Raw genomic sequence first — 24,530 nt, 5'->3', positions numbered from 1 at the left:
TCTGTATATGCAGAAATTAAAGTGGTGGTGTTCCCAGAGTGAAGGATCTAAGAGAAGCTGGTGCAGTGTCTCTAGGATGGGAGCAGGTAGCTATACTTTTTAGGGAGCAGCGTATTCTTCCCATGCCAGACACAGAGCACTCAGAGAAGCAACCAGTGTGTTTACTGGGAGTGACAAGATGATTTCCAATCTCCTTTTTTACTGGTTTCCCAGCTGTGAAAAACCCATTTATGCTTTAATTTTCAGAGTTGCAGTGTAACTCTAGGCTCTTTTTGCAGTGATGAAAGATTTCTTGTTTTATGATGGGTTCTATGTTGTTTATGTTACTATACATCTGGAAACAAATGTTTGAACTTCAAAGGTTTTGTATGGTCTTTGAAACTGAAAAGACTTACTAACACTCTTACTAACACTCAATCTGCTAGATTTAAACCAAATTTAAATTGACCCACTACAAAGATATCAAGGAAGAATACATTGTGGAATAAAATTATTATTTCAGGTTTTGTCGTCTCTCGTGAGTTGGTTTCTAAACCAAGTATCCCCTTGTGCTTCAGCTCCATAGAAAATTTATTTGAAAACATTCTTTGACATGGGGTATCTTTCATGTAACACTTCCAGATAGAATATTTTTCTATTTGTCCACTTTCTCTTACAGACATTCAGAAATTGTGTAATAAAAACAGCACCAGAAGGTGAAGAGAAAAAGGAAGGCATGTTTCTAGAGCACCCATCAGCTTGCAGGGAAAAGCAGAGCTTGTTGAAACCATCTGGGAGGCTGTAGCCAGTGTAGGTTGATTTGCTAGTGTAGATTTCTGGAGCTTCTCATGACATCTAGTAATTAATTAGTCTGAAATTATTACTTTGTAACAGGAATTACACAAAACTATAGTGGTCCTCCTGGAAGAGCAAGTTGGTCAAAATGTGCTCTTAAGGTTTACCAGTATGGGTAAAACAAGACTTCTAGGTGATGCTTCATTCACAATATGTAATCAGCAAGATTCCCACAACTGTTCCATGCCCATAGTTAGCACATTAATATGCTGGAGAAGCAGTCAAAAGTATCAGAGAGTCGTGTTGACTAACTCCTCCTCCAAACTCCTCTTCTCAATGCCAAAAAGAAATCAAAACAATAATCAAATACTTTTGATCTCATTCATTGTTATTATCTTTTTTTTCCTTATCCCACAAATTGGGAAATCTTTCTAGCTCTAGCTCAGAATTCTCTCTAATGACTTCAGAGAAGATTTTCACTAGGTTGTTCACTGCCAGACTCAGAAAAAAATGCAAGTACAGGCACCCAGAGGAAGGCACTGAACATGGTTAGATCAGTAAGTCAAGGCACGATTCACACAGATGTTTACCCTTGGGTACTCTTCCCCGGGTCATTGCAAGCTGTTTATAGAAATGGATTAACCTGCCGTTCCTATCGCAACACAACAATAATTTCTATCAAATCTTCTAGGCTTTTGTATATGGCACTTGGCATATCTTTGAGGTAATGAGCTCCAAATAGAATAATTTTTTTTTTTCCAATTTATATCAGGGATGAGTTTGAGAGATTCACAGAGGTTGCATGGGGTTTTAGTTTCCTTTTTCTTGTGAAGAGATTCTGAATTGAGTTAATTTTCAATACAAGTGTTGGAAATTTCATATTTCAAACTTCAGCGTTCATTTCAAATTTCAACATTAACTTTCTTCTTTCTTCCTTTTTCTTCTTCTTCTTCTTTTTTTTTTTTTTTTTTTTTTTGGCAAAAAGTAATTACTTATTTGTTTGTAACTTTAGACTCTTCCAGTATCTGCTGATGACATTTGGATAAATCTGAGCTGCCATTCCCACTCCGTATGCTATTTTGTTGAATTCAGTGAAAATGGCATTTAAAATCTGTTGCAATTTAAAATAATTAACCTCAAGAACTCCTCCCTGTTAGTTGATTTACACAGAGGTTTTTCTCCAAGTGATTAAAATCACAGAAGCTATCTGAAATTTGTTTTAAATTTCAGATTTCTTTAGTTATGGAAACAAATTAGTTATTTTTAAAATGTTCTAGAAGTTAATAAAATAATTAAGTGCTATATGCAGGACACAATTTGAGAATCAGAGTGAGAAAACATTTACTTCTTGCTGTTCAGTCAATGCAAAGATTCAAGGCGAAAAGCAAAGCCAGAGGGGATTACCATAAATTACTTCCTTGAAGACACTTCATATAATAGTCCAAAATACCATTTAGTAATGGAACTGAAGAACTAAGCACATTGTTCTTTAAATAACATGAAATAAATTGATTTTAAAAAATGAGTCCTCACTTGCTTGCAATTATGAGATATATGTGAAGGTGATCTTTCTCTGGAAAAGAAATACATATTTTAGTTCCACATGGTTTGAATGCTTTAATACAGATTTTATGCCCTGGTGGTCTGAAAAGCAGTACTTCCTAGGCACAGCACAGAAATATCAGAAGTAGTTTCCTGCCAGTGCTCCAGTAATTTGCCTTAAGAGAAATTTTCAACTCTGTCTTGTTGCTCATGATTTTTAGGTTTTTTATTTTTTGGATATCCTATGACTCGGATAAACACAATAGCGTCCTAGGAATTAAATAGACACCTCAAATTCTTTTGCTCTATTATTTCCTTTTGAACTTCTCCTCAGATAGTAATTGTTAAGTCAATATGAAGTCAGCTTAATTGCAAGTAGTAGAGTTTAATAGGATTAATCAGTTTCCTCAGCAAAGTAGCCGTTCCAGAAAGAAGTCTGCTCAAAGCTGAAACCACAACTATTTATATATCCTAAATGACTAGGAAAGCATCACCTGAAAATTACTTTTAAGGAATTGTACAGTGTTCAGTAGCAGATATATTTTTTTCTAAATGTGTCAAAATCCTCTTCTTTCAGTTCTTCTAGCACAGTGCATGCCTTACTGTAACACACAATGCTTGCCATTTTAGCAACCATCAGTTTTACTGCGAATTTTGAATGGAATGAAGCAAATTGAAATAAAAATGAACATAAAAAGCAAGCTCTTGGTCCTGTTGATGAATAACAATATTCTCCACGATTATCAGAAACGAGACTTTCATTACAATGTAATCTGTTCTGGAAACTTTATTTGAAAACTCTACCATATTGTACTCTTGTCTGCTTTTCTCCAACCAGATGCACATGTGTCACCAGCATTTATTTATTTATTTATTTATTTACAGTATCTGTTTATTCATAGAACATTCAGAAGGTATTGTTTCTTCCTCACACAGTAGCTGCTAATGGTATGGGAGCACTGCAGTGGGCTGGCTTGAGGAACCAAGGCTGAAGGTGCCCCTCAGCTACCCTTGAAGTTAACAAAGTATTTGGAGGAGACTAGACCATCTCTCTGGCCTCCATGGAGGTGATAACGATACTGGGACTGCAGTAGGAAGGAAAGCTCAAACGATTTCCTTTTAAAAGGTCACGAATGCCAGTGAAAGATTTATTTTCAAAACAATACCCCAAGTAGAATAGCATGAAGGTTATGGAAGGGCATGTTTTTTGGTCATTTTAATTCTGAGTGTGCTGCATAAATCCTTTTTTTTCCTTCTTCTTCTTCTTTTTTTTTTTTTTTTTTTTTTTTGAAATTATACTACAGTAAAACTCAGAAGCTTTTTCTTTTGAACTTCACTCTATAGAATCTAAAGACTCTGTTTTGTATGTGAAAAGATTCTGGCCACACTGCATCTGACTGGTGAGAAAAACAAACAAACACTAAAACTACATTAGTGTAATCTAATAACTTTCCAGAGGGAAAAAAGAAGTAGTGCATATTATTCCTGTGATGCCAAAAATGCACAATTCTAATTTGCAGTGGCAGATACACAAGGAGGCAGGAAATTGGGATGTAGTGATAGGACCTCTATAAAGAGCTGTTAAAGTGGCTCCTCATACTTTATAAGGGCAGCAGCAGATCCATGTTTCCAGTTTCCGAAATGAGAGCTGTTTATCCAGTTAAGAAAAGGAAGAGATGTATCTTACTGACATTGCTTTGTAATAGCCAAATCTCAGATCCTGTTCTCAGATACACACCAGTTTTTCCATAATGATTTCACAGTGGTGTGGATGAGACCACGGACAAAATAGAGATTGTTATATAGGATGAATTGCTGCCATTATTTAATTTGGTGGTTAAACTAGGTGGGCAACTTGTAATGGCTTCTACTAATTACTGAGGATAGGATCGAATTCTCAAGCAGCCTGCTGGTACCAGCTAAGCTTTACACATGTGAACCTCTGCCTCTATGTGCTCCTTGTGCCACCGCACTGCCCAACCTGGTCTCATCAGACTCGAAGCCTGCGCAGGATCTAGAAATTCATTATACCCATGTCCAAAAGATCATAGGGATCCAGTCCCGCAAAAATATTTATATGGAACGGAATGACATCAAATCAGTGCAAAATATAACAGCCATAAAGTCAGAGACTTTGATTCACTTCCCTCCATCCCCTTGAGAGGTCCCCATTCCCAGCCTCTTAGGGGAGTAACCTAACCAGGCTCCTGGGCTGTGAGGCTAACTGCTCTATGTCACAGGACTATTATACAGCCAAAAATGGCACTGCTGAATGCTGGGGTGCAGAGATAGTTTGGGGCTGTAGACTCTATCCTGTCTAAAAATAGATTTGGGCCCTCCTACAGGTTTATTGAGAAGTTGCAAGTTTGAGGCATCTCACTCTCCTGAGTGGTACAGTCAGGCTCCTTTCGGTTATTTTTCCTGGTACCCTTTCTCTGCAGTGCTGAAGGGTTTAGAATAGTTGAATGCAATTTGCCAAGGTATTTTTATAGGCCTGGAACTTCCTCAATCTAAAGACAGATCTGTCCTCTGGTCCTGGACCCATGCTCTCAGCACTCAAACTTGTTTTATTTTTTCTTTTCAAAACAGACAAAACTAGCCTGGAGTCCCGAGGATAGTTTCTTCTAGGATAGTTTCGTCTTCAATACAAATGTATTCAAAAATGGCTGAGTGCCACATACTGCTTAGAGTGCTTGAGGCAATAGTTTACTTATGTGTATCCTCCCAGATTCATAAATTATTCAGAGTATGAATATTTTCATATTTTGGTGGGGAAAAAAAGAGGGCATTGTACATTAAAAAAATCCAACCAATAAGACCACGTAGTTCGAAAGTTATCAGCAAAAATGATTCAGCAGTGTCAAAAGGTCTGTTTCTCAGGATGGAGAAACTGAAGCAGGACAGAATCTGTTATTTGAGAAGAGGCAAGGAGATGGAAAATAGGGCATGAAAGGAATGACTTACAATATCTCTAGGTTTCAGAGTTTTTTAAGGATAAGCAGTAAAAACCATTTCAGAGAGATATAGATTAGAAGAGAATAAGCAGACATCTCTCCTCCTTTTCCTCCCTCACGCTGCAGCTCTCATTGCCCTGGCACTGCTCTGACTCTCTGCAGGCATAAGCCATTTAAAGATACCTCACTTCCCCAGGACATATCTCCTTATTTCTGTATGCTCCTCAGCCTGTAATAAAAAGGTTGTCTTATATCATCACACCATGTTTTCACATTTCCTAACTTTTATTGAAACCTATCCTTCATGAAAGAAGAAAAACAATCAGAAGTCACCATCCTTAGATTGGGAAACCTTTCAGCTACAGACATCTGGTGGCCCACAGACCATGAAGGGAAGTTTTCACTATGCCCTTTCCTGTTTTATTTTTCACAAGACTTTGGTTTAGTCACTCTAATAGCTAGAGCTAACACAGCTGTTTTTACAACTTTTTGCACCTCGCCAGCATCCTATTTTCAGATTACACTGATCTGTGGAGGGAAAATGAAAGGCAAGAAGTTGGACCAGAGCTGCTGTAGGCAGAGGTGGACAGTGCTGTGCTGTGGATAGTAAAGGTAGAGATCAGCCAGCATATCTCTTTTCTCCCCTGCTCACTCCAAAGCCTCAAATGCACTGTTGGTAGCAGAGAACCAAGGAGATGGAGGTATTTGGCTGAGGACATATGACCTTTGTCCCCTTAAACAGGTACAGACCAGAGAATTTTCTGTAGTTTGCGGTCTCCCACCATGCATAATTGTGGTTTTGGGTGATTTTATTAACAGATAATGTTTGAAAGCCCATGAACTTAACATCCACTTCATTATCCAAATTATCTACACGTTGCTAATCATTTTTGGCAGATAGAATAGAGAAGCAGAGAGGGTGTGAACACAGATGGAATAGAGAAGTGTTGAGGGAAGGAAATGTAGAGAAGAACTAAGAAGACTCACAAAGCAGAAGAAAAAAGAGAAAGAAGGATGAGGAAAAGAGAAATAAAAGCTAAAACAGCAGCAAGAACAAATTGTATTCAAAAGTCCCTTTACATGTATACTGAAATGACTAGGAATGGATGGGCCATGAGGATGAGGTATTGCCAGGGTCATTATCAATAAGGCCGTACTATAGATTTCAGTGGTTAATGCAACCTCCACCCAACTGTCTTGTTAGGCAACAGAAAACCAATGAGAATGGCACGATTTTTGGCTAACATAAGGACAAAGCACACTTAAAAACAATGACAGGGAAAGCAAAACATTTTGATAAATTGAGAACAGACCACTTGTGCTGGAGGAAAGGAAAATATCTACATCTAACTCCCTATAGCTCCCAGCAATTTTATTCGAATCTAATCAGTTCTCCCACTGGAAAGTGAATCATTCAGTAGAAGTATCTGATGTGGCAGTGAAGGTGATAGGACTGCTTCGGATTCTCAGCAAAGGAAAAGTTCAGAATCTCCCTTAACACTTTCATTTAACTATCAAAACAAAACAATGATTTGTAAAGTATAAAGAGGCGATCATGAATTTATTTTGTTACTGCTTTATGCTTTTTCTCTATTTAAAAAAATACCAAAGTAGCTGTACTTCCGTAAAATTGCTTATAGCATCTTCCTCCCTGAAAACTTACCAGAGAAAGATTTGTGCATATCACCAAGTGATTCCGAAAGACAGTATGGGGGCAGTGCAGGCATGATGTTTCCCAAATGCTTGTATTTCCAAGGTGAAATAAAGAAGAACGATGTAAGTTAAAATGTTAAAACTTGGGAATCACAAAAGTGAAGTGCAGGGAGCTCTTGAACAGCTTTCTGAGAAAGAAGATTCATTTCTTCATGTTTATATTGTCTCCTTGGCTACACAAATGCAGATACAAATACAGTGTTAAGTCCCTATAGCAGTCAAAATATCAAGAATGTTCAAACCTCAAAAAAGAAACAAGGAAGATATGCTGAAACAAGGAAGATATGCCAAAACAGGCTGAATATATATATATGAGTATATATGGATATATATGAATATATATATATATAAAACATATATATATAAAAGATATCTATCCTAAGAAGTTCATTGCTTGTTACAGGTGATTATTGTGTCTCATTCAGCTGTTAATATGTCCGATATTTTAAACAATCAAGCTTCTTAGGTGTGTGTGATTTCCGCTATTGGTTTGTTAAGATATTGCCACAGGATAGCAGGTATTTATTTTTGTATGTATACACTGAATTTGCTAAAAGTATCAAATTTTGTCATGGCATATATGGCTTTATATCTCTTTGGACAACAGAGCATATAAAAAACTGCAAATTACTGAACTGCAGTTCACAAATAATGAGTTTCAGAGTTTGTTGGAAATCTTGCCATAGAATTACCAATGCTATTAGTCTTACTTTGCCACACATTTGCTGAGATTACAATGTCTCTGTTGGAAAGAAGAAGAAGATATCAGCAAATGAAGGTAATTTCCCAGGCAGAAGTGAAAAGACATAGAACTCCTTTGTATTATCATACTGCTGTAGGAAGAAAGAGCCTGATCTGGCCCACTTCTCATTTTCAATCATTCCAGGATGTTTTCATAAATGATTGCTTACTTGTTCCCAATTCCAATTGTATTAAGGGTGGCAAAAGGGGAGGAGAAATATATGAGGGCTGCTCCAAAAGTAATACCTTCTGATTTATGATGTTGGTCCATGACATCAGAGGCAGACTTGGTGGTACGGCAGTAGAGGCTGAACCCTCCCAACAACATCCCATCATATGTTGTTGCTGTGATGGCAGCAAAGGGACACTGACAGAATGGCATCTGGCATGGAAGTGTGTGTAAAGTAAAGATGTGTCACTAAATTCTTCCATGGAGAAAAAATGGCACCCATTCACATTCATTGATCCTTGCTGAATGTTTCTGGAGACCAAACAGTGGATGTGAGCACAGTGAGGCAGTGATAATGTGTTGCAGCAGTAGCAACCAGCCTCACTTCTGCTGATGACATCTGGTAAGAGTTTGGCATACAGGCTCTTGCTCATTGCTGGTGAAAATACATACCTAGTGGTGATGACTGTGTAGAGAAACAGTGTTTTGTAGATGAGAATCTGCTCTATCAAATGGTGTTACTGTGCTCTTTGTTGTTTATTACTATATACTCAGTATTTGTAAATCGAGCCCACTACTTGTATTTGTGCTCTTGAAAACGTGGCTACTGATGCCTAAAAAAGATAAATTAAAAACACACCCTGCAAAGGCTTCTTAAGGAATAAAAGAGTAGAGTTGACACTGATCTTGGGGAAGTCCTTGTTTAGATTTGATCATTATCTTTTACCTCCTGTCCTCCTCTAACGATTGCGTTCATTAAACCCAAGAGAAAATAAAATGCCTTAATTTGAAAAAGCTACACAAATATGCACTTGTCAAACAACGTAACCAATATCTAGAAAACCTAGTATGTTGTTTTGAGCATACTTGCAGCACCCACAATGTTCCCTGAGGAACAAGCAAGCAAATACATGGCTTTTATAAGTATGGAAAATTACCGTAATCTAATCCCATTTTGCAAGGCCATATGGCCAGCAAAGCAGATAAGACATATGTGATAGCAAGAGGTTAAAAAAAATCCACTTCATTATTTTCCAACTTTTTGAAATTATGAAACTTCCAGAAGAAAAGAAAATGGCAAATGGTAACATTTGGGAGTGGGACATCACTCATAGACAGGAAGCAGCATGAAAGAAGATGAAAACAACAAAAAAGGAAAGAAAAAATGGCTTATGGAGGGTTTATTTTGCCTTTGAAGGAGGCATCAGATATTTACTATCACTTGGTTACAAGTAATGGATATACCCAAAGTTGTGCAGGTGTTCCAGGGATTTTCAAACTATGACAATACTTCAAAGCAGTGTAGTTCTGGTAGGGAACACTGTGTCAACGCTGAAAAGAGATGAATTCAGCATAGGAAAACCCCTTCAGTCAGATCCTGCAACTGATGCAAGTTTTGCCTAAATAGCCAGTGAGTGAAAAACATGTAGCAACTTCGGTATTTAGTTCTACAATTGTATGACTGAACACATTTAAAATCAGAAACTATAATGAAGGATGACTCAAATGAAGGAGCTCCCACAAAACCTATTCAGAAAACTGTAAGCACCTCTGTAGTAACAGTTGTCCACTGAAAAACACTGCTGGTTGCTCACTAAGGCTCAAGGACTCCAGCTGCTCAACTTTGACCCAAGAAATGTGGTAGTGTGTCATTTGTCTCTGATTCTCACTACATCCTACACAGGAGCAGATGTTAGATTTCAGTCTTTTCTTATAGCTGCCAGTATTCAGACTCAACAGCAGAATAGAAACACTCTTATGACATACTCTTATGGTAAACTGTCTGCACTCATGTAAGTTCATTTAAACACTTCTACCCTTCAAGCTAAGAGAAACCATTCAGCCCATTCATTTACCATTAGACTTCCTACTCTTTCCTCTCTTTCATGCTGAGATAGCAAAGACAAATGCAAACCTTGTACAAAGTAGCCACTCTCCCCTTGTCAGAGGATACGCATCAATTTCACTTGTTTTGATCTCATTTCTTTTATTACAATTGTGTGCACCAAGAACAAAATCAGAACAGCATTTAAGCTGTTAAGCAACTTCATAACTTCATATTGGTATTGCTGGGCTTATTATTATTCTATAGATAGAATGCACTTTCATACAGGAAGCAGAATCCTGGTTCTACTGAAGTCTGAAGAAATTTTACTGTTGACTTCAAGTAGGGATCATTAACTGGGAAGTAGAACAGTGTGTGTGCTTTCAGAGTGAATAGTCTGATTTACACACTTTATTTTATCCTTTGTCTTTAGAAAGAAGTACATTGGCTGGCAATGAGAAAGTGAATGGTGATTTATATTCTATCTTAAACTCTCTTCCTCTTTCAGGGAAGCTAACAGCATTATTAGCTGCTGCACAGATAGCTGTGGAGGTACTTCCAGATTAGACTACCCGATCTCTTTGTAGCCTTTCCTTTCTGAAAGGGCAAGGAATTGAGCTTATTTGTGGCTCAATTTCTCAAAACAGTGCATTTCAAAATACGTTTAATTTCATAAAGAGAAAAACTGTGAGACTGTTTGTCCTGAAGAAATTAACTTTTTTTTTCCTTTCTTTTTTTTTTTTTTTTTTTAAATCTTTGTCACTGAACTTTCCAAACTAAGTTTTCAAAACTGAAAATCTGGAGCGCTGCAGATAAAATCTAGAAGTTTCAATGTTGATCGATATTAAAAGTGAGCTGAACGCTTAGAGTGACATGCCAGTATTCTGCATAGCATCCCATCCTAAATAACTATGTGTTGAAGAAGGAAAGAAGTTTCAAGGTGCTTATGTAGGAAAGAGAAAAGGTCCCAGTTAGATATTTAATTCAAAAATTTTCCAGGTCCTTCCTCCCTTTTTACTTAAAGTTGACATGAAAATGAGATCAACTACGGCAAGGTCAGAGAGAACAAAAATAATAGGGAAAAGCATTATTATAAGCTTTATGTTCTCTGAAGATATTTAAAGAAGACTCCTTATGTATGACGGACGTATTTCTCAGACAGTGTCCCTTCTACAGCTTCTGCAGGACGCATAATTTTTATGGAATTAAGTTCTTATCATGGTGAAGGAAAGGTTTGCTACCAGTAGAAAAGGAGACAAGATGACAGGCCAGATTTACTCTTCCCTCCATGAATTTGTACATTCCAGGGGTTCGGCAGTTTGAAAGTAAAAAGAAAAATAGCAAGATTATGTGTATCTAGGCTGTAAATTTGCACTTTTCTTCCCCTAATGGATGTCAATTTTCTGCTTATACAGAACTTCTCTGAGTGTGCTGTTTACTAACTTTTTAAACTTTCCCTCATAGGGTCCCATGATGTGTGTAGCCATGGACAGTGGAATAAAACCACGCTCTCAGTGAAAGCCATCAAAGGTCAGTTGTGCAAGGAGATTGTTTCTTTCCAGTAATTTCAAGAAACTCTATCATTTCTGTCATAATTCTGTGTTCCAGATAGATTGAAACTTTACATAAAACAGGCTGTATAAGAAGGGAGGAAGTGGCAGCCAAGAGACAAGAGAGCAATTAGACACAACTCACTGTCATTTTGGCAGCATTTCAATAATCCGACACAGCCAGTAAATAACATAGCTGGGTTCTCAATCGCTAAGAGCTTTCTGATGCATGTTATACTAGTTCTGTATGAAAAGAATGAGGTACACAAGGAGAAAGACATTTGAGGGACAGGCCCATATTTTGAAGGGTAGATTTAGGTCTACATGTACATTTTACGTACTAATTGCGTGAGGTTATCACTTGTTTAAAATGAAATTTGAAAAAACCTTTTTCCATTCTTTGGAACAAAGTAGATATTTTTTAGCGTTCAGAAAAAGGTCAATCCTTTGTATAAAAAGTATGTTGAGATCTGACAGTTCCTTATTCTGCCTAGTTACTTAGGGTTGACAAGGAAACATAAGAGAATGCAAACTCGCTTGCAGCCCTCTCCAATGAAATGCACATGTACGCATACACACACCTTTATATGTTAAATATAAATATGCAAATGCACACTCATATGTGTGCATATATGTACAGTGCCCCCATACATATTCTACCCTAGCAACAAGTTAGGGACTGAAAGCCACATCCTGGTTAACTAGTAGATAGCTACCCTGGGCTAAATTGATTTTTTTTGCTTGTTTCTGCACCATCACAAGTGTTTTAACCATCATCCTTGAAGAGATCCTACAGTTTTCCCTTCTTTGTTCCTCCTCTTGCATTAATTGATCCCTTTCTCTAAAGTTTCCATCTTAAAGTTTTGTCACTGAGCCTCCAGATTCCCATGATATTTATTCATAGGTAGTTCTAGAATCTAACTAACTTCCAAACAGAAGTAACTTGTTTCCAAGCAACTTTTTAAGATGCCTTCTGTTGTCCACACCCTAAGTAGGTCACTGAGATGTGCTTTTATCTATCTTTAGAAGCTAGTTTATCCAGCACAGAACTTCCTGAAAAAGAAACAGGGGTGTCTTCAGTACTCTAACCACCTTCATACTCTCCACCCAACGTTTCCAAGAATGGTGCTGTAAATAGTATCAATGTGTCACAGATGACAGAGGGAAAATTTGTTCTGTTTTCCAGGCTAATCTCCACTTGGTTGGACAGATGCACGTACACAAACACAGACACACGTACACACACTTGGATTAGAAGTATTCCCAGAAAGCCAAGGCAAATGGTAGCAACCTTGTATAGGGTGAAGTTAAATGCATAACCAGTATGTCAGATGAACTCCTAATTTAGGAGATGTACTCCAAGAAATGCTCTCCATACAACCAACAATGCAAAAATTTGCCAGGGGGCAGTTATTAACCTGCATTGTCATGACATTGGAAACGATCTGAGCATTCTCAGGTTCAATTACACAGGGAACCTCGGGGATGGTTGAAATGAATTCCATGTTTAGTTTTAAACAGGGAGATTTGTGCTCTACTTCAGAAAAACAGAAAAAAACCATAGATAAGGTCCATAAAACTGAACGCACTTTGGAGAGCAGTCAGAGGCTTTTCCTCCCCTGAATTTGCCAGGTAAATATCACTAGTATTAAAACAAAGAAAATGAATCAATCTCCACCTTCTTGTTACAATACAGAGTGAGGGAAGCCAGGAAATACAGCGCAAAACCTGATGGTACACGGTGTCCTTAGATCACTTGCCATTGTTTTCTCTCACAGCAGCACATGCTAATGATACAAAGAAGTTTAAAGTTTTTGGCTTTGACTTTTCATGTCACAACCATAATAAATGTGCACATTATTGTTTGTATTGCCATATCCTTCAGATGCACCGCCAATTTCTAGAGCCTGTTCTTGCACAGCCAAGGACAGGACTTTGCCCACAAATAGCCTGGCTGAATTCAATTAAGTATGAGCACTGCCATGCAGATCCAGCTGCTAAATAGAGAGTCACAGTACAACATGTTTATGTTACAAAGATATTGTGTGAGTCAAATCTGATTTAAACCACTATTCCTACCACAGGAAGACCAAAGATTCTTTGTTCTCCTCTGGCAAATTTCATTCTGTTTTAGAAGTTCTTCATCTTGTGTGATCATAAGCAAGGCATCCTTAATTGCGTTTAATTAAAAAAACAACCTCAAAATGAATAAACAAGACAATAAAGTGTTAACCCCAAGAGAAAAGACAGAAATAAAAATGTTTGTTTATTTGTTTTAAGGAATTAAAAAAGAAATAAGTATGATGAAAAACGAAGATGCAAATTGTAGTGTGGACAACACACAAGCTTCTCCCTTCTCCCGGTGCCTACAGCCACTGAGTCCTGTTGCAAAGCCACACAGAACAACTCATTTCGGTGAAGAATTCAGACAGCATCTTTCACATTTCCGCTATGGCCCTCCTCCTCTTGGAGACATGGAAAGTTTCCAGGGGTCCCTGGAAGGAGGGTCTCGGAAACGCAAGAGCATGCCAACAAAGATGCCCCCTTCTATCGCTCTTGAGGGCTCCTCATCCCCACCTCACAGTCTTGAAGATCACAATGATATAGATTCTTCCGGTCTTCCTATGGTGTTTCAACAACCAGCACAGCCAAAGTACAGTTCCCAGATGATTGATCTCTGCAACTTTGGTTTTCAGTTCTACAGATCTCTGGAGCCCTTTGGAGCCAAGTCCATTAAGCAAGAACCAGTGAAACCTAATTTGGCATGGCCTAGTAGTCCAGCATTTGTGCAGGCTCCTTATCCTTATTATCCTAAAGTCCATCCTGGCTTAATGTTTCCTTTTATCATGCCCCCAAATCTCCATTTCAGGAACCCTTTTCAAATGAAAAGGCCTCCAGAACCACCCTTCCGAAGGGCTGAAGTAAGAGAAAGTGGTGAAAATAAACAGAAAGTAGAAAGAGTGGATGTCAATCTTCAAATAGACGACAGCTACTATGTTGATGTTGGCGGTGAACAGAAACGCTGGCAATGCCCGATGTGTGAGAAGTCCTATACATCCAAGTACAATTTGGTTACCCACATCTTGGGGCACAGCGGCATTAAGCCACATGCTTGCAATCGATGTGGCAAGCTTTTCAAGCAGCTGAGCCACTTGCACACTCATATGCTAACACACCAGGGCACGAGGCCACATAAGTGCCAGGTGTGCCACAAGTCTTTCACTCAAACCAGTCACCTTAAGAGACACATGATGCAGCACAGCGACATCAAGCCTTACAACTGCAGGATCTGTGGAAGAGGCTTTGCCTATCCCAGTGAGCTGAAGGCACACGAAGCTAAGCACGAGAGTGGCCGAGAGAACATTTGTGTGGAGTGCGGTCTGGACTTCCCCACGCTGGCCCAGTTGAAGAGACACTTAACAACCCACCGTGGCCCAATACAGTACAATTGCACTGAATGTGATAAGACCTTCCAGTACCCGAGTCAATTGCAAAACCACATGATGAAGCACAAAGACATCCGTCCATATATCTGCACTGAGTGTGGCATGGAGTTTGTACAGCCCCACCATCTCAAACAACACTCTCTAACTCATAAGGTAAGCCATCACATGTTGAACTCTCACCTTGTGTCACACAGAAGCACAGGGACTACAGACTGCTAAAAAGATGCCTATCTCCATCCTATAAAGCCTCATGCTGGCCCTTTGCCAGCAGTAGAATTTCATGCAGAACAAAAGTCCCAAGTGGTACTGGCATCAGTATAAGATAAAGATATAAGTCTTTGTCAGACTTAAGAAAGTATGTGCAAAAACATCTTGTTAGAGACAAGACTTCAATTAAGCCACCTGCATTACTTCCCACAGTCGTACTCTCTTTCTATTTCTGGGTTTTACCTTCAGAATGAGCTTCTGTAAAACAGCATTTTGCAGATCTGTCTAACCTCAAAAAAATTTACCAGAAATTTTCTTCTGAAAAACATACGTGTATCTTTGCTTCCCCTAATTGGGAAGTAGGAGGATATGCAGTAGGATGTGTGTGTGCAGCAGAAGAAAGTATATTACTCATCCAATTTTGAAGAGTCATTATAATGAGACATACAGAAGGGAAAGAAAAGACCCAAGAAAAATCCCCATTTGTGCATAAATTATCCAGAATGAAACTTAATGAAAGTGGACAAAGAGGACCATAATCCCGGCCCATTTGTATCAAGTGACAGTCTTATCACGGCTGTAAGGAATGACAGCTATTTCAGTTCACACTGGGAGCCAGCTCTGAGAAACATCCAGAAAAATCCCTTTAAAAATAGGAAATACTTACGTGTTCCATTCAAGAATGTATGAAATTAGGTTAACTACCTTTACAAAAATACAATAAAGACAAACTAAAAATCCACATATTTTATAAATATACTCCTTGTTCCGAATGTCTTTTCCTTTAACACTTAAATTTTCGATCTTTTACAAAAAACATTAAAAATACAGAAAGCTAAGATGTTTTAATTGTATAAACACATTTTCTCTTAAAAAAACCTCAGCCTCTACTTCCACATTTGCTTTTTATTTTCTCTATTTGCTGTTGCTATTTCTACTCTTTCTGGATGCTCCCTTGATTTACCATACAAAATTCTACTAATTTAAAACTTATTTTGTTTCGTTTCTGTTTTTGTTTTTGTTTTTTGTCATGGGAAATGCAATGTCCTTCACCCTTTAGAGAGCTACTGCTTCTTTGCTCACATCTGCAGGTGGATTCAGCTGCAAACATAATTAACAGTAGTTAGCTGCCCAAACGCATCCTTGAATCAAATAGCTTGATGCTTAGAATTGCTGGGCATATTCACAGCTTTAGCTTTGCAATTATCTCTGTGAAAACCACTGACTGGCACAAAAGTGACTGACATTTCAAGCCTTTTTTGTTTTATGGAGGAGTAATTGCTCTTGGCACTGAACTAATAAATTCTCACTACCTGCAACAAGTTATGCTCAGACTCTTAAGGTGTTTCATGGTAAATTCATTGGGTTTTGTAAAATCTAAAAGAATCACAGGATTCAGTTAGAGCACGTATGTCTGACCAAGAATATTGGATTTCATTTCAATGAATTGACTGCATGGCATAGAGGCTGTTAGAAATATTCTGTAAACACAAGTTAAAGCAGGGACACTCCATTAGGGTGAGTGTAAATTCCATAAGGAGTTAAAAATATTTTTTCTTCATTGAATATAATATGTAGATCTTTGGTTGGTGATATCATTTAATTATTTCTCATTTATTTCAGGTTATTTTCAATAGCTCTCTCTGCAAAACAGTAGTTCTTAGTTAGAAGCAAATGATGTTCAGTTAACATAGCCAAATACTTCTTTTATCTCTTAAGTGGTTAACTTTTACTTTTGGTCCATAGATGTGCACATTTGACCAGTGCTTCACATAAGCAGTAGAGAAGGACAGAGAAGCCCTGCTTCTACATCTCACTGCCATGTAAATTTAAAGATGGAGATAAAACTCCTCATTTCATTACACTCAGATATTGTTTTCCTTCTCTGCTTCTCAGGTTCTTGTAAGAATTTGCCAAGAAAAAGAACATAAAACAGAAGTATATACTGCTTGAACAAATGATGTTAAAGGCAAAATAATGCATTACCTGCTTTGCTAATGTAGAATGGATAATTCATATATTGCCATACTGAAGATGAAATAATTTAGAAACTGTTCAATCAACTGTTTTTTTTTTTTTTTTTTCAGGGTGTGAAAGAGCACAAATGTGGAATCTGTGGCCGGGAGTTTACTCTGCTGGCCAACATGAAGAGACACGTCCTGATCCACACCAATATCAGAGCCTATCAGTGCCATTTGTGCTTCAAGAGCTTTGTGCAAAAGCAGACTCTCAAGGCACACATGATTGTTCACTCTGATGTCAAACCCTTTAAGTGCAAGGTGAGTGTTATCTCCTCTGTGGCAGAGACATAACCTCACTGACTATTTCTGGGATATTACCACCTTCTGACACAACTGAATTTAGAAAAACATGACTTGCTCACATTCTATAGTTATATTTAAATTAGCATAAAACAATCTGCTTTCCATTCTTGATCTAAAGCTCTGTTTAGGTAGCACAAAAAAAAAAAACCAAAAACAACAGCAACAAAAAAAAGAGCTAAATTTCTGTGATTTGCTCTGTTCCCCTACATTATCTGTAACTTTGATCCTGACGTATTGTTTCCCACATAGTGAGCATACAAATGCCACCACAGTTTGAGGGCAACAAACATACCTGACAGTTGTCCACAGCAGCCATCCAATCTGAAGTCTGAGTACTTCAGTTCTTAACAGCTTCAAGCACTGGCTAAACACATGGATCAACTTGGGGCCTCCACAGGGGACCATGGAAAAGCAGCAACCTGAACTTCACATAGCGATGCTGTGCGATAATTCAGGGAAGAACTCAAAGAAAATCACAGCCATACAGAACTGCAGAAGGCATTTGAATGGGCCAAATGTAGTCACCAGACTGAAACTCAAGGCAGTATAGCAAACTGGCCTCTGAGACCATTTGGGAATGGCAGATCACTGCCTCCCTCCAGCACTTCGGAGGCTGACATTCCCTCTCCATTCCCTCTTCCTTCCCTTCCCCAGAAATTTTGGAGGCTTTCATTTTTTTTTGACTGTTTCCACCTCTAATTTCTTCCTCATGAGTTATTCATGCTTGCCTTTTTACCCAATATCAGACTTTACATCAATTATTTCTGCTTATTTTCTGGTCCATTATTATAATCATGCCTTATAAAGGCAAAGTTTGTGGGTTTTATTCCCACTTTGATCTGCTCTAAGAGGGCAGTAAATATGGAGAGGAGCATATTATCCAGTTTACAGTAAAGTAACAGAAGATTGATCTGGAAACAATTTCTATAACACTTCCATCCAACATCTTTATGGAATTAAATATTTTCTTAAATGGACTCTTTCATTCAAAAGCAGATCTAGATGAAAAAATATGAATGGAATTATTTTGTCTTGAAAAGCATAGAACTTCAAAATGTTATATGAAATTATTGCTTTCAGTGATAGTTTTAATTAGAAAATATCAAAATTAATATTTTTGAACTCATTTTTTTCATTGGTAACATTGGAGTACTTTTTTTCAAAGACTTTCAATGTCAGCATTTTGTTACATTTTAAATGTAATTTAAACATTTACATTTTAAAATGTTATTTTGTATACTATCACTTACTCTATATTGAGAAAATAATTTCTCAATATTAATATAAATATCAAAATATTGATAAAATAATTACTCAAGCTACTGAAAAGCCTGAGTAGTTTCACGCCAAGTCTGCTGGAAACTGTTATTCTCTGAACACACCTGCAACCCTGCATCCTCATTCCCTTTTGGACAAAGTCATCCTCTACCCTTCAAATTTCAGAAGAGAAACTCGATTGTTTGATTGGGTGTTCTGGATGCAGTATGTGGATCCATGCTATTTCTGAGAAAGGTGTGGAGTGGCTGGAAGCTTGTGTTCCTGATAGGGTTTGGTAATGACAGACTATTAAAGCTTAGAATGTCAACAGTGTGAGCCAGGAACTGGTGTACCAGCAGTGTAGTGTCCAGCCAGTAACAAAAGCTCTTTAGGAACAACTGTTTTTCTTATTTATTTATCTTTATTTGTTTGTTTAATATTTTTTTTTACTTCATCATCACCCAACATTCCTTGGAGAAAAGAAACTACAAGTTCAGTGAACCAGTATCTACTTTGGCTAATGGGGTATGAATTGACATCAATGACCCTAAATGGACTGGAGATCATAACAATAAGCAGAGGGAGAACATATGTTTTCTCTTTGGCACTAGGAACATTCCTAGCCTCACTGGCAGAGCCTTTGAAGGTCTCACAAGTTTTTCTGGCTGGTATTCAGAGGGTTAAGGCAATGACCAGATAGCAGCCTTTTGGCACCAAGCTCCTCCTCAGCAGAAGGAAGGATATAGCTGTATGAACAGCCTGCTTAACAATGGCTCACATGTCCCCAGGGAACCGCCTGCAAATAGATTTCATCTTGCTTTCTCTTGTACTTTTCAAAGCTTCCTGTTTTCTCACGGTCCTTTTGGACAGTTTACAGTCTTTCTCCCTCTCCCTCACTCTTTGAGGAAAGGAACACCCTTCTTATGAAGGGAAAAAAAAAATAAAGAAGAATGCAAGGGAAAGAGAGCACAGCAGTAGCCTTTCTACTTTACCACATGCAGAGGTTTTCTTTACCTTTTTCTCACAGCAAAGAAAACATGATGCTTTCCTATGTGTCTAATCACAGCTAAGCACAGACTATCTGAAAAGAGGGAGCAGCAAATAGTTGCCCGTTCTGTTTCCTCACCCAGCTGAAGCCTGGGTCTGTGTTTCATTTTTCTCTGAAGAATGAACATCTCCGTGGCTTCTGAAGGCCTGAGACCATGCTTTCTTCTTATTTACTTTAAAAAAAAACACAGAAGAGTTCTGAAGGAGTTGCTCCAAATGGTGTAATAGTGCTCACTGCGTCTGTCAAAGGATAATTATTGAAATTTAAAGTTCCTTCTTGTGCAGAAGTTAATAATGCTCCTTATCAGCAATAAGGAATGTGCTGAAGTTTTCTCACATGCAGCCAGCCAAATATACATTGCAGCAGATATTTTGAACTTGCTACTGTAAATACACAGTTAAAAGTGAGCCTAAACAATTTTGGTTTATGACTGCATATCAAAATATCTTCTTTCCAAGTATGAAGGAGTGTACTTATTTTGGATGAACTGGGCCCTGCCATTGACTGGAAGCAATCTGGTATGAGACATAGTCTCTGTGCCCATCTGGCACTGCTTTTTCAGAAGTGTCAGTCACTTTTACCCACTGCACATGAAACTGTGGTTTTAGACCAGAAGTTTAAACCAAAGAAAAAATGAGATATAAGTACTTTGGGAAAAAAACAAAACAGACTGAAAAATGTAGATGGGTGCTATTTCATGCAGTGGCTTAGGAAGAAAAAATTTATTGTTGATCTGAGTCAGCATTTCTAACACACTGTGCCCAGCCAGTGAATCAAAATGTGTTCAGCAGACTTACAGCTTATTTCTTTCTCTTTGGGATGAGAATGTTATTTTATCTAAACTGGAGAGCCTAAAATAAGGTCCACAAGTAACTATGCCATTCCTGTTATCTCAATGTCTTTCACATGAGATATCCGTCCATCTGAATGCTCAGATTCTGCGTTTTGTTCTTTTCCATGGTTTTGGATCATCAGTGCTCACAGCCCTGTCCTATAGAGGAAGTAAACATTTCCATCTTCCTAGTTTGGTCTGCAAACCCATTTGCTGTGTGTTAGCTGTAAATCTCACCTAGCACTGACTTGCTGTCTTTCAGCATTTGAGCCTTTGAACTGCTCCCTTCACACTCTGAATCATGGGCATTCATCTGAAACTTTTCATGTGTCTTTTGCAAAGGGTAATTTACCAGATACCACACCACATGGAGCTATCACCTCCCTCCCCCCCCAAATATTTTTATATCTGCACTTCTTTCATTTTCCTGCCACAAATCTCAGCTCTGATACCATTTTTTCATGGTCTTGTCTGAGGACAGGAAGAAATTACACATCCCTAAGATCATGCAGGACTTTGGGAAATGGGAAACCTACCTTCTTTATTCAGAGACACAAAAACAAAATACTGTAAGGGAATAACCTTTAGGAAGTTGCCTTGCTAGAAACAAATGTTGCTGCTATACAAATTTTAATACTCAGTATTCTATACAGACACAGATTTGCATGAAGTACTCTAGCCAATTGCCCGTTGAATCAGATTTTCCTCTAATATCAATACACATGGAAAAGACCTAGCTATCAGAAAGCAAAAGTTGGTGAGAACATAGGTCAGACAGAATGGAAGCAGCCAGAAGCCTTCTGCTGAGAAGTGTTAGAGGAGTAGTGTTATGGCATTCTTATAGGCAGAGAAATATTGACACATCATAGACTGTTGAAGCAGCTGTCAATATCCGCTCTTCTTGTGATTTTTCTCACAGTGTGCTGCTCAGTGCCTCTCTGTTTCCTCAGAGCACATTCGGAAGGTGTTTTTGTGCTTTCATTTCACTGACTATAATTCATCAGGTACATAAGCTTTCTTCGAACACAAAGGAGAGACAGCTGAGTGGATGGATGACCAATCATCATCAGATATCTTTTACAAATTCTTAACTCATTTTCAGTAGCTTTTTTTCCCCACACACTTTCTCTGGGAACACCTTGTTGATAGTTTATTAGCTGGAGTATTTTATTAAAATCATAGAAAGAAATAATGCGTCTGAAGTAAAATCATTTCAAAAGCAAATGAGTATTTCCAGAGTTTTTCCTTTTGAGGCATTCAATCAGTTCTGCTTGTTTTTAAAAAGCAATACAATACTTTTCAAAATTTTTATATTAGCAAACTGCTTTTCCATTTTGGTTTCAAGAGCAAAGATTGTACCACTACTTCATTGAAGATCGTTTCACCACCTCAATTCCATCCAAGGAATCAAAAGTCAGATTAGACCAAAAATTTGTTGGAGCCTCGTTAATTGCTTTTTAATCATTTTTTGCCAGATGACTTAATAAAATTCTTGTTACTTAGTCATAGTGACTATGTCTCGGATTGTAACAAAGACAGTGGTAGGATTATTCAGACAATAAAATTATTTGTGTAAAATCAGTGCAAAAAAAAAAAAAAAAAAAAGAGGTAGAAGTAGGAAGCAAACACAGATTTTTACATAGGATGGAAATAACCACTTGAACGTGAATAAAATTATAAATCCTATCAAGGAAAGACAAAAAGACAAGTAAGGCAAGAAGCTAATAGTACTGATGTCAAACTCCCATGTCTTGAGACTACATTTGATTTATAAGGGATGGAACTACAAAAGGACACATCTAGAAAAACAACAATGAAAAAAATTCTTTATTGTTTCATCAAAGGGAAACCTGTAGGATCAATGGCTCAGTTGACAGGAACATGCTTCAGGGAAAGCTGAGTCATTCTTATGGCCCCATGCCTGTTTAAATTCCAGCTTACTCACCAGAGACATCAAAATACAGCAGCTGGTAAACAGAAGATGAGAAAATCAAAGACAAAAGGGAGAGAAAGAGACAAAGAAAAAAAAAGGAATTGCTTTTTTTCCTGGCTTTAAGCAAAATGTGCAGTCATTTCCAGTACATGAAAGGAGAGGTGATATTCACAGAAACTTCTCATTTAATTACATGTCTCCATCTCTGCCTGGCATTATTTTTGAATAAAGGATAGTTTTATAATCTACAAACAAAATAGTTCACTGGGATAGAAAATTACAATTTCATTCAAGTCAAGAGCCTTTTGGGTTTCATGTTTAACTCTTCCCCACTTCTTACAACACTCCCCAGTTGTAAGTAATCCGTGACCATGTGTCTCTCTTGGTCACCACTTTTAAAGAGTGGCAGCAAAACAGAAAGCTCTTGAAAAATCACCCTCAACCATATATACTTCCCTGTAGAGTTTAGTATAATAAATATTAAATAATATAATATATATATATAATAAATATATAATAAAGTGCAGCCAGAAGTTGCCAAGGCTTATGCTGGGAAAGATACGTTCTATTTGCTTTTAAAAATATTCACCTTGGAAAGTCTCCTACAAACTAATTAGTTTCATTTTACTGTTTTTGTTTGTTTGTTCGTTTGTTTGTTTGTTTGACAGCTGTGTGGAAAGGAGTTTAACCGAATGCACAATTTAATGGGACATATGCACTTGCACTCAGACAGTAAGCCCTTCAAGTGCCTCTACTGTCCCAGCAAATTCACCTTGAAGGGGAACCTAACCAGGCATATGAAGGTCAAACATGGGGTCATGGAAAGAGGATTTCATTCTCAAGGTAATATTTATGGGCAAAATTATTCTCTGAGAGGTTTGTACATGCATATCACTGATCTTACATGGGTCTTTCCTGCAGACCTAAAATCTTATATCATAGATCCAATGCTATTGTAAGAGATTGAATGCTATAAGCCTGGGAGTTTGTTATTAACTATTTATTTTACTTCTGTGCTACAGATCAGAGCTGCCCAAGACAGCAACTCTGTTCTCTGAGACCTTTCAAACAAGATTTCTGATGACATAGAGGTACAGACTGAGATGGAGTAGTAGTTGGAGAGAAAATGAGACAGTGATGACAAGAAAGTCATTTTGGCACACTAAACTTGCCACTTTCAGATGATAGGGAGAATGCAATCAGTAGTGCTAAAGCAAAGGATTTATCAAGTCATAGCAAATGTTCTTGTACTTAGGCTCACAAGCTCCATCACTGCAGGAAAGGTGCAATATCAAAAGCCCTGCAAAGCTGCTCCTAGTAAGCAGCTATCCCTGACACAAATGATAGTGAGCAGGTGTGCATTCAGTTTTAAGATTCATTAGCACACACAGCTGGTCAGGACATTGATGAAATGGCACTTATCTTCCTAATGGAAGGTGTAATTACACTATTTCTGAATAAATTTTACAGTTTTGGGAGTATTTGACAGACCACGGCCTAGCAGCCATGAGCAAGCAGACATTTTGCCCCACACTCATCTAGTTTGTATGTTTTCTCTTACATGTGAGGTATCTGCACATAGTTTTAAACATGGAGATGAATAAATCCACAAATCCATTCAAAGCTGACAGAAGAAAAAAAAAACCTGGAAATTTTCGTAGGTCTTTCTCATTGTTAATTGTATTCCTGGCTGAAATGGGAATGGAAGCCCATGTAGCTCTACATCCAAGAGCCTTTCTAGTCGGTATACGTTTGTTCTGTGCTATACTGATGAATCTGATCCTCAACAAAAGTCACAAGCTCACGCTCACATTACAGAGACACATGAATGAGAGAGGACAATCCTCCCTTATTTCAAAGTATATGCACTTCTGACCACTCTGGGAGTATTTTCTACCATGTACAGACACATTTCCTAAAATCAGCCTTATGTGCACAAGTGACAATCTATCTAAAGAACTGATGGAATTAGGGAGGATTGTTTGGAAAATTTCGGTATTAAAGATGTTCTGTTTGTTTAGTTTCTGGATAAATAATTATATCATGGGTAATATTTCACAGCGTTCCTCAAAGTCAGACTTTAATGCAACCTAACACATATGGGAAGCACATCTTCTAATGATATTTGGCATACAAAGTTCAAAGATTCTAACAAGTAATGGGATAAATGGCTCTTTTTTTTCCCTTTAGTCTCCTATAGCACTGTGCGAGTTAC

The 24,530-nt window shown here is 37.8% G+C and overlaps 1 protein-coding gene across 1 annotated transcript in view; it reads left to right on the top strand.

Moving 5' to 3' along the window:
- ZNF366 (zinc finger protein 366) overlaps positions 1 to 24,530 on the top strand; it is a 35,674-nt gene that overhangs the window by 4,849 nt on the left and 6,295 nt on the right. The window contains exons 2-5 of the mRNA XM_031602605.2: positions 11,183 to 11,248; positions 13,549 to 14,867; positions 17,009 to 17,200; positions 22,984 to 23,158. Coding sequence (XP_031458465.2) covers positions 13,569 to 14,867; positions 17,009 to 17,200; positions 22,984 to 23,158 — 1,666 coding nt within the window. The 5' untranslated portion in view covers positions 11,183 to 11,248; positions 13,549 to 13,568. The remainder of the gene's footprint in view (positions 1 to 11,182; positions 11,249 to 13,548; positions 14,868 to 17,008; positions 17,201 to 22,983; positions 23,159 to 24,530) is intronic.

This window comes from Phasianus colchicus, chromosome Z, assembly GCF_987193195.1.
Source record: "Phasianus colchicus chromosome Z, bPhaCol1.hap1.1, whole genome shotgun sequence".
NCBI classification, from domain to species: Eukaryota; Metazoa; Chordata; class Aves; order Galliformes; family Phasianidae; genus Phasianus; species Phasianus colchicus.
The sequence above is the reverse complement of the archived record's forward strand: the minus strand, read 5'-3'. Positions and strand labels throughout refer to the sequence as shown.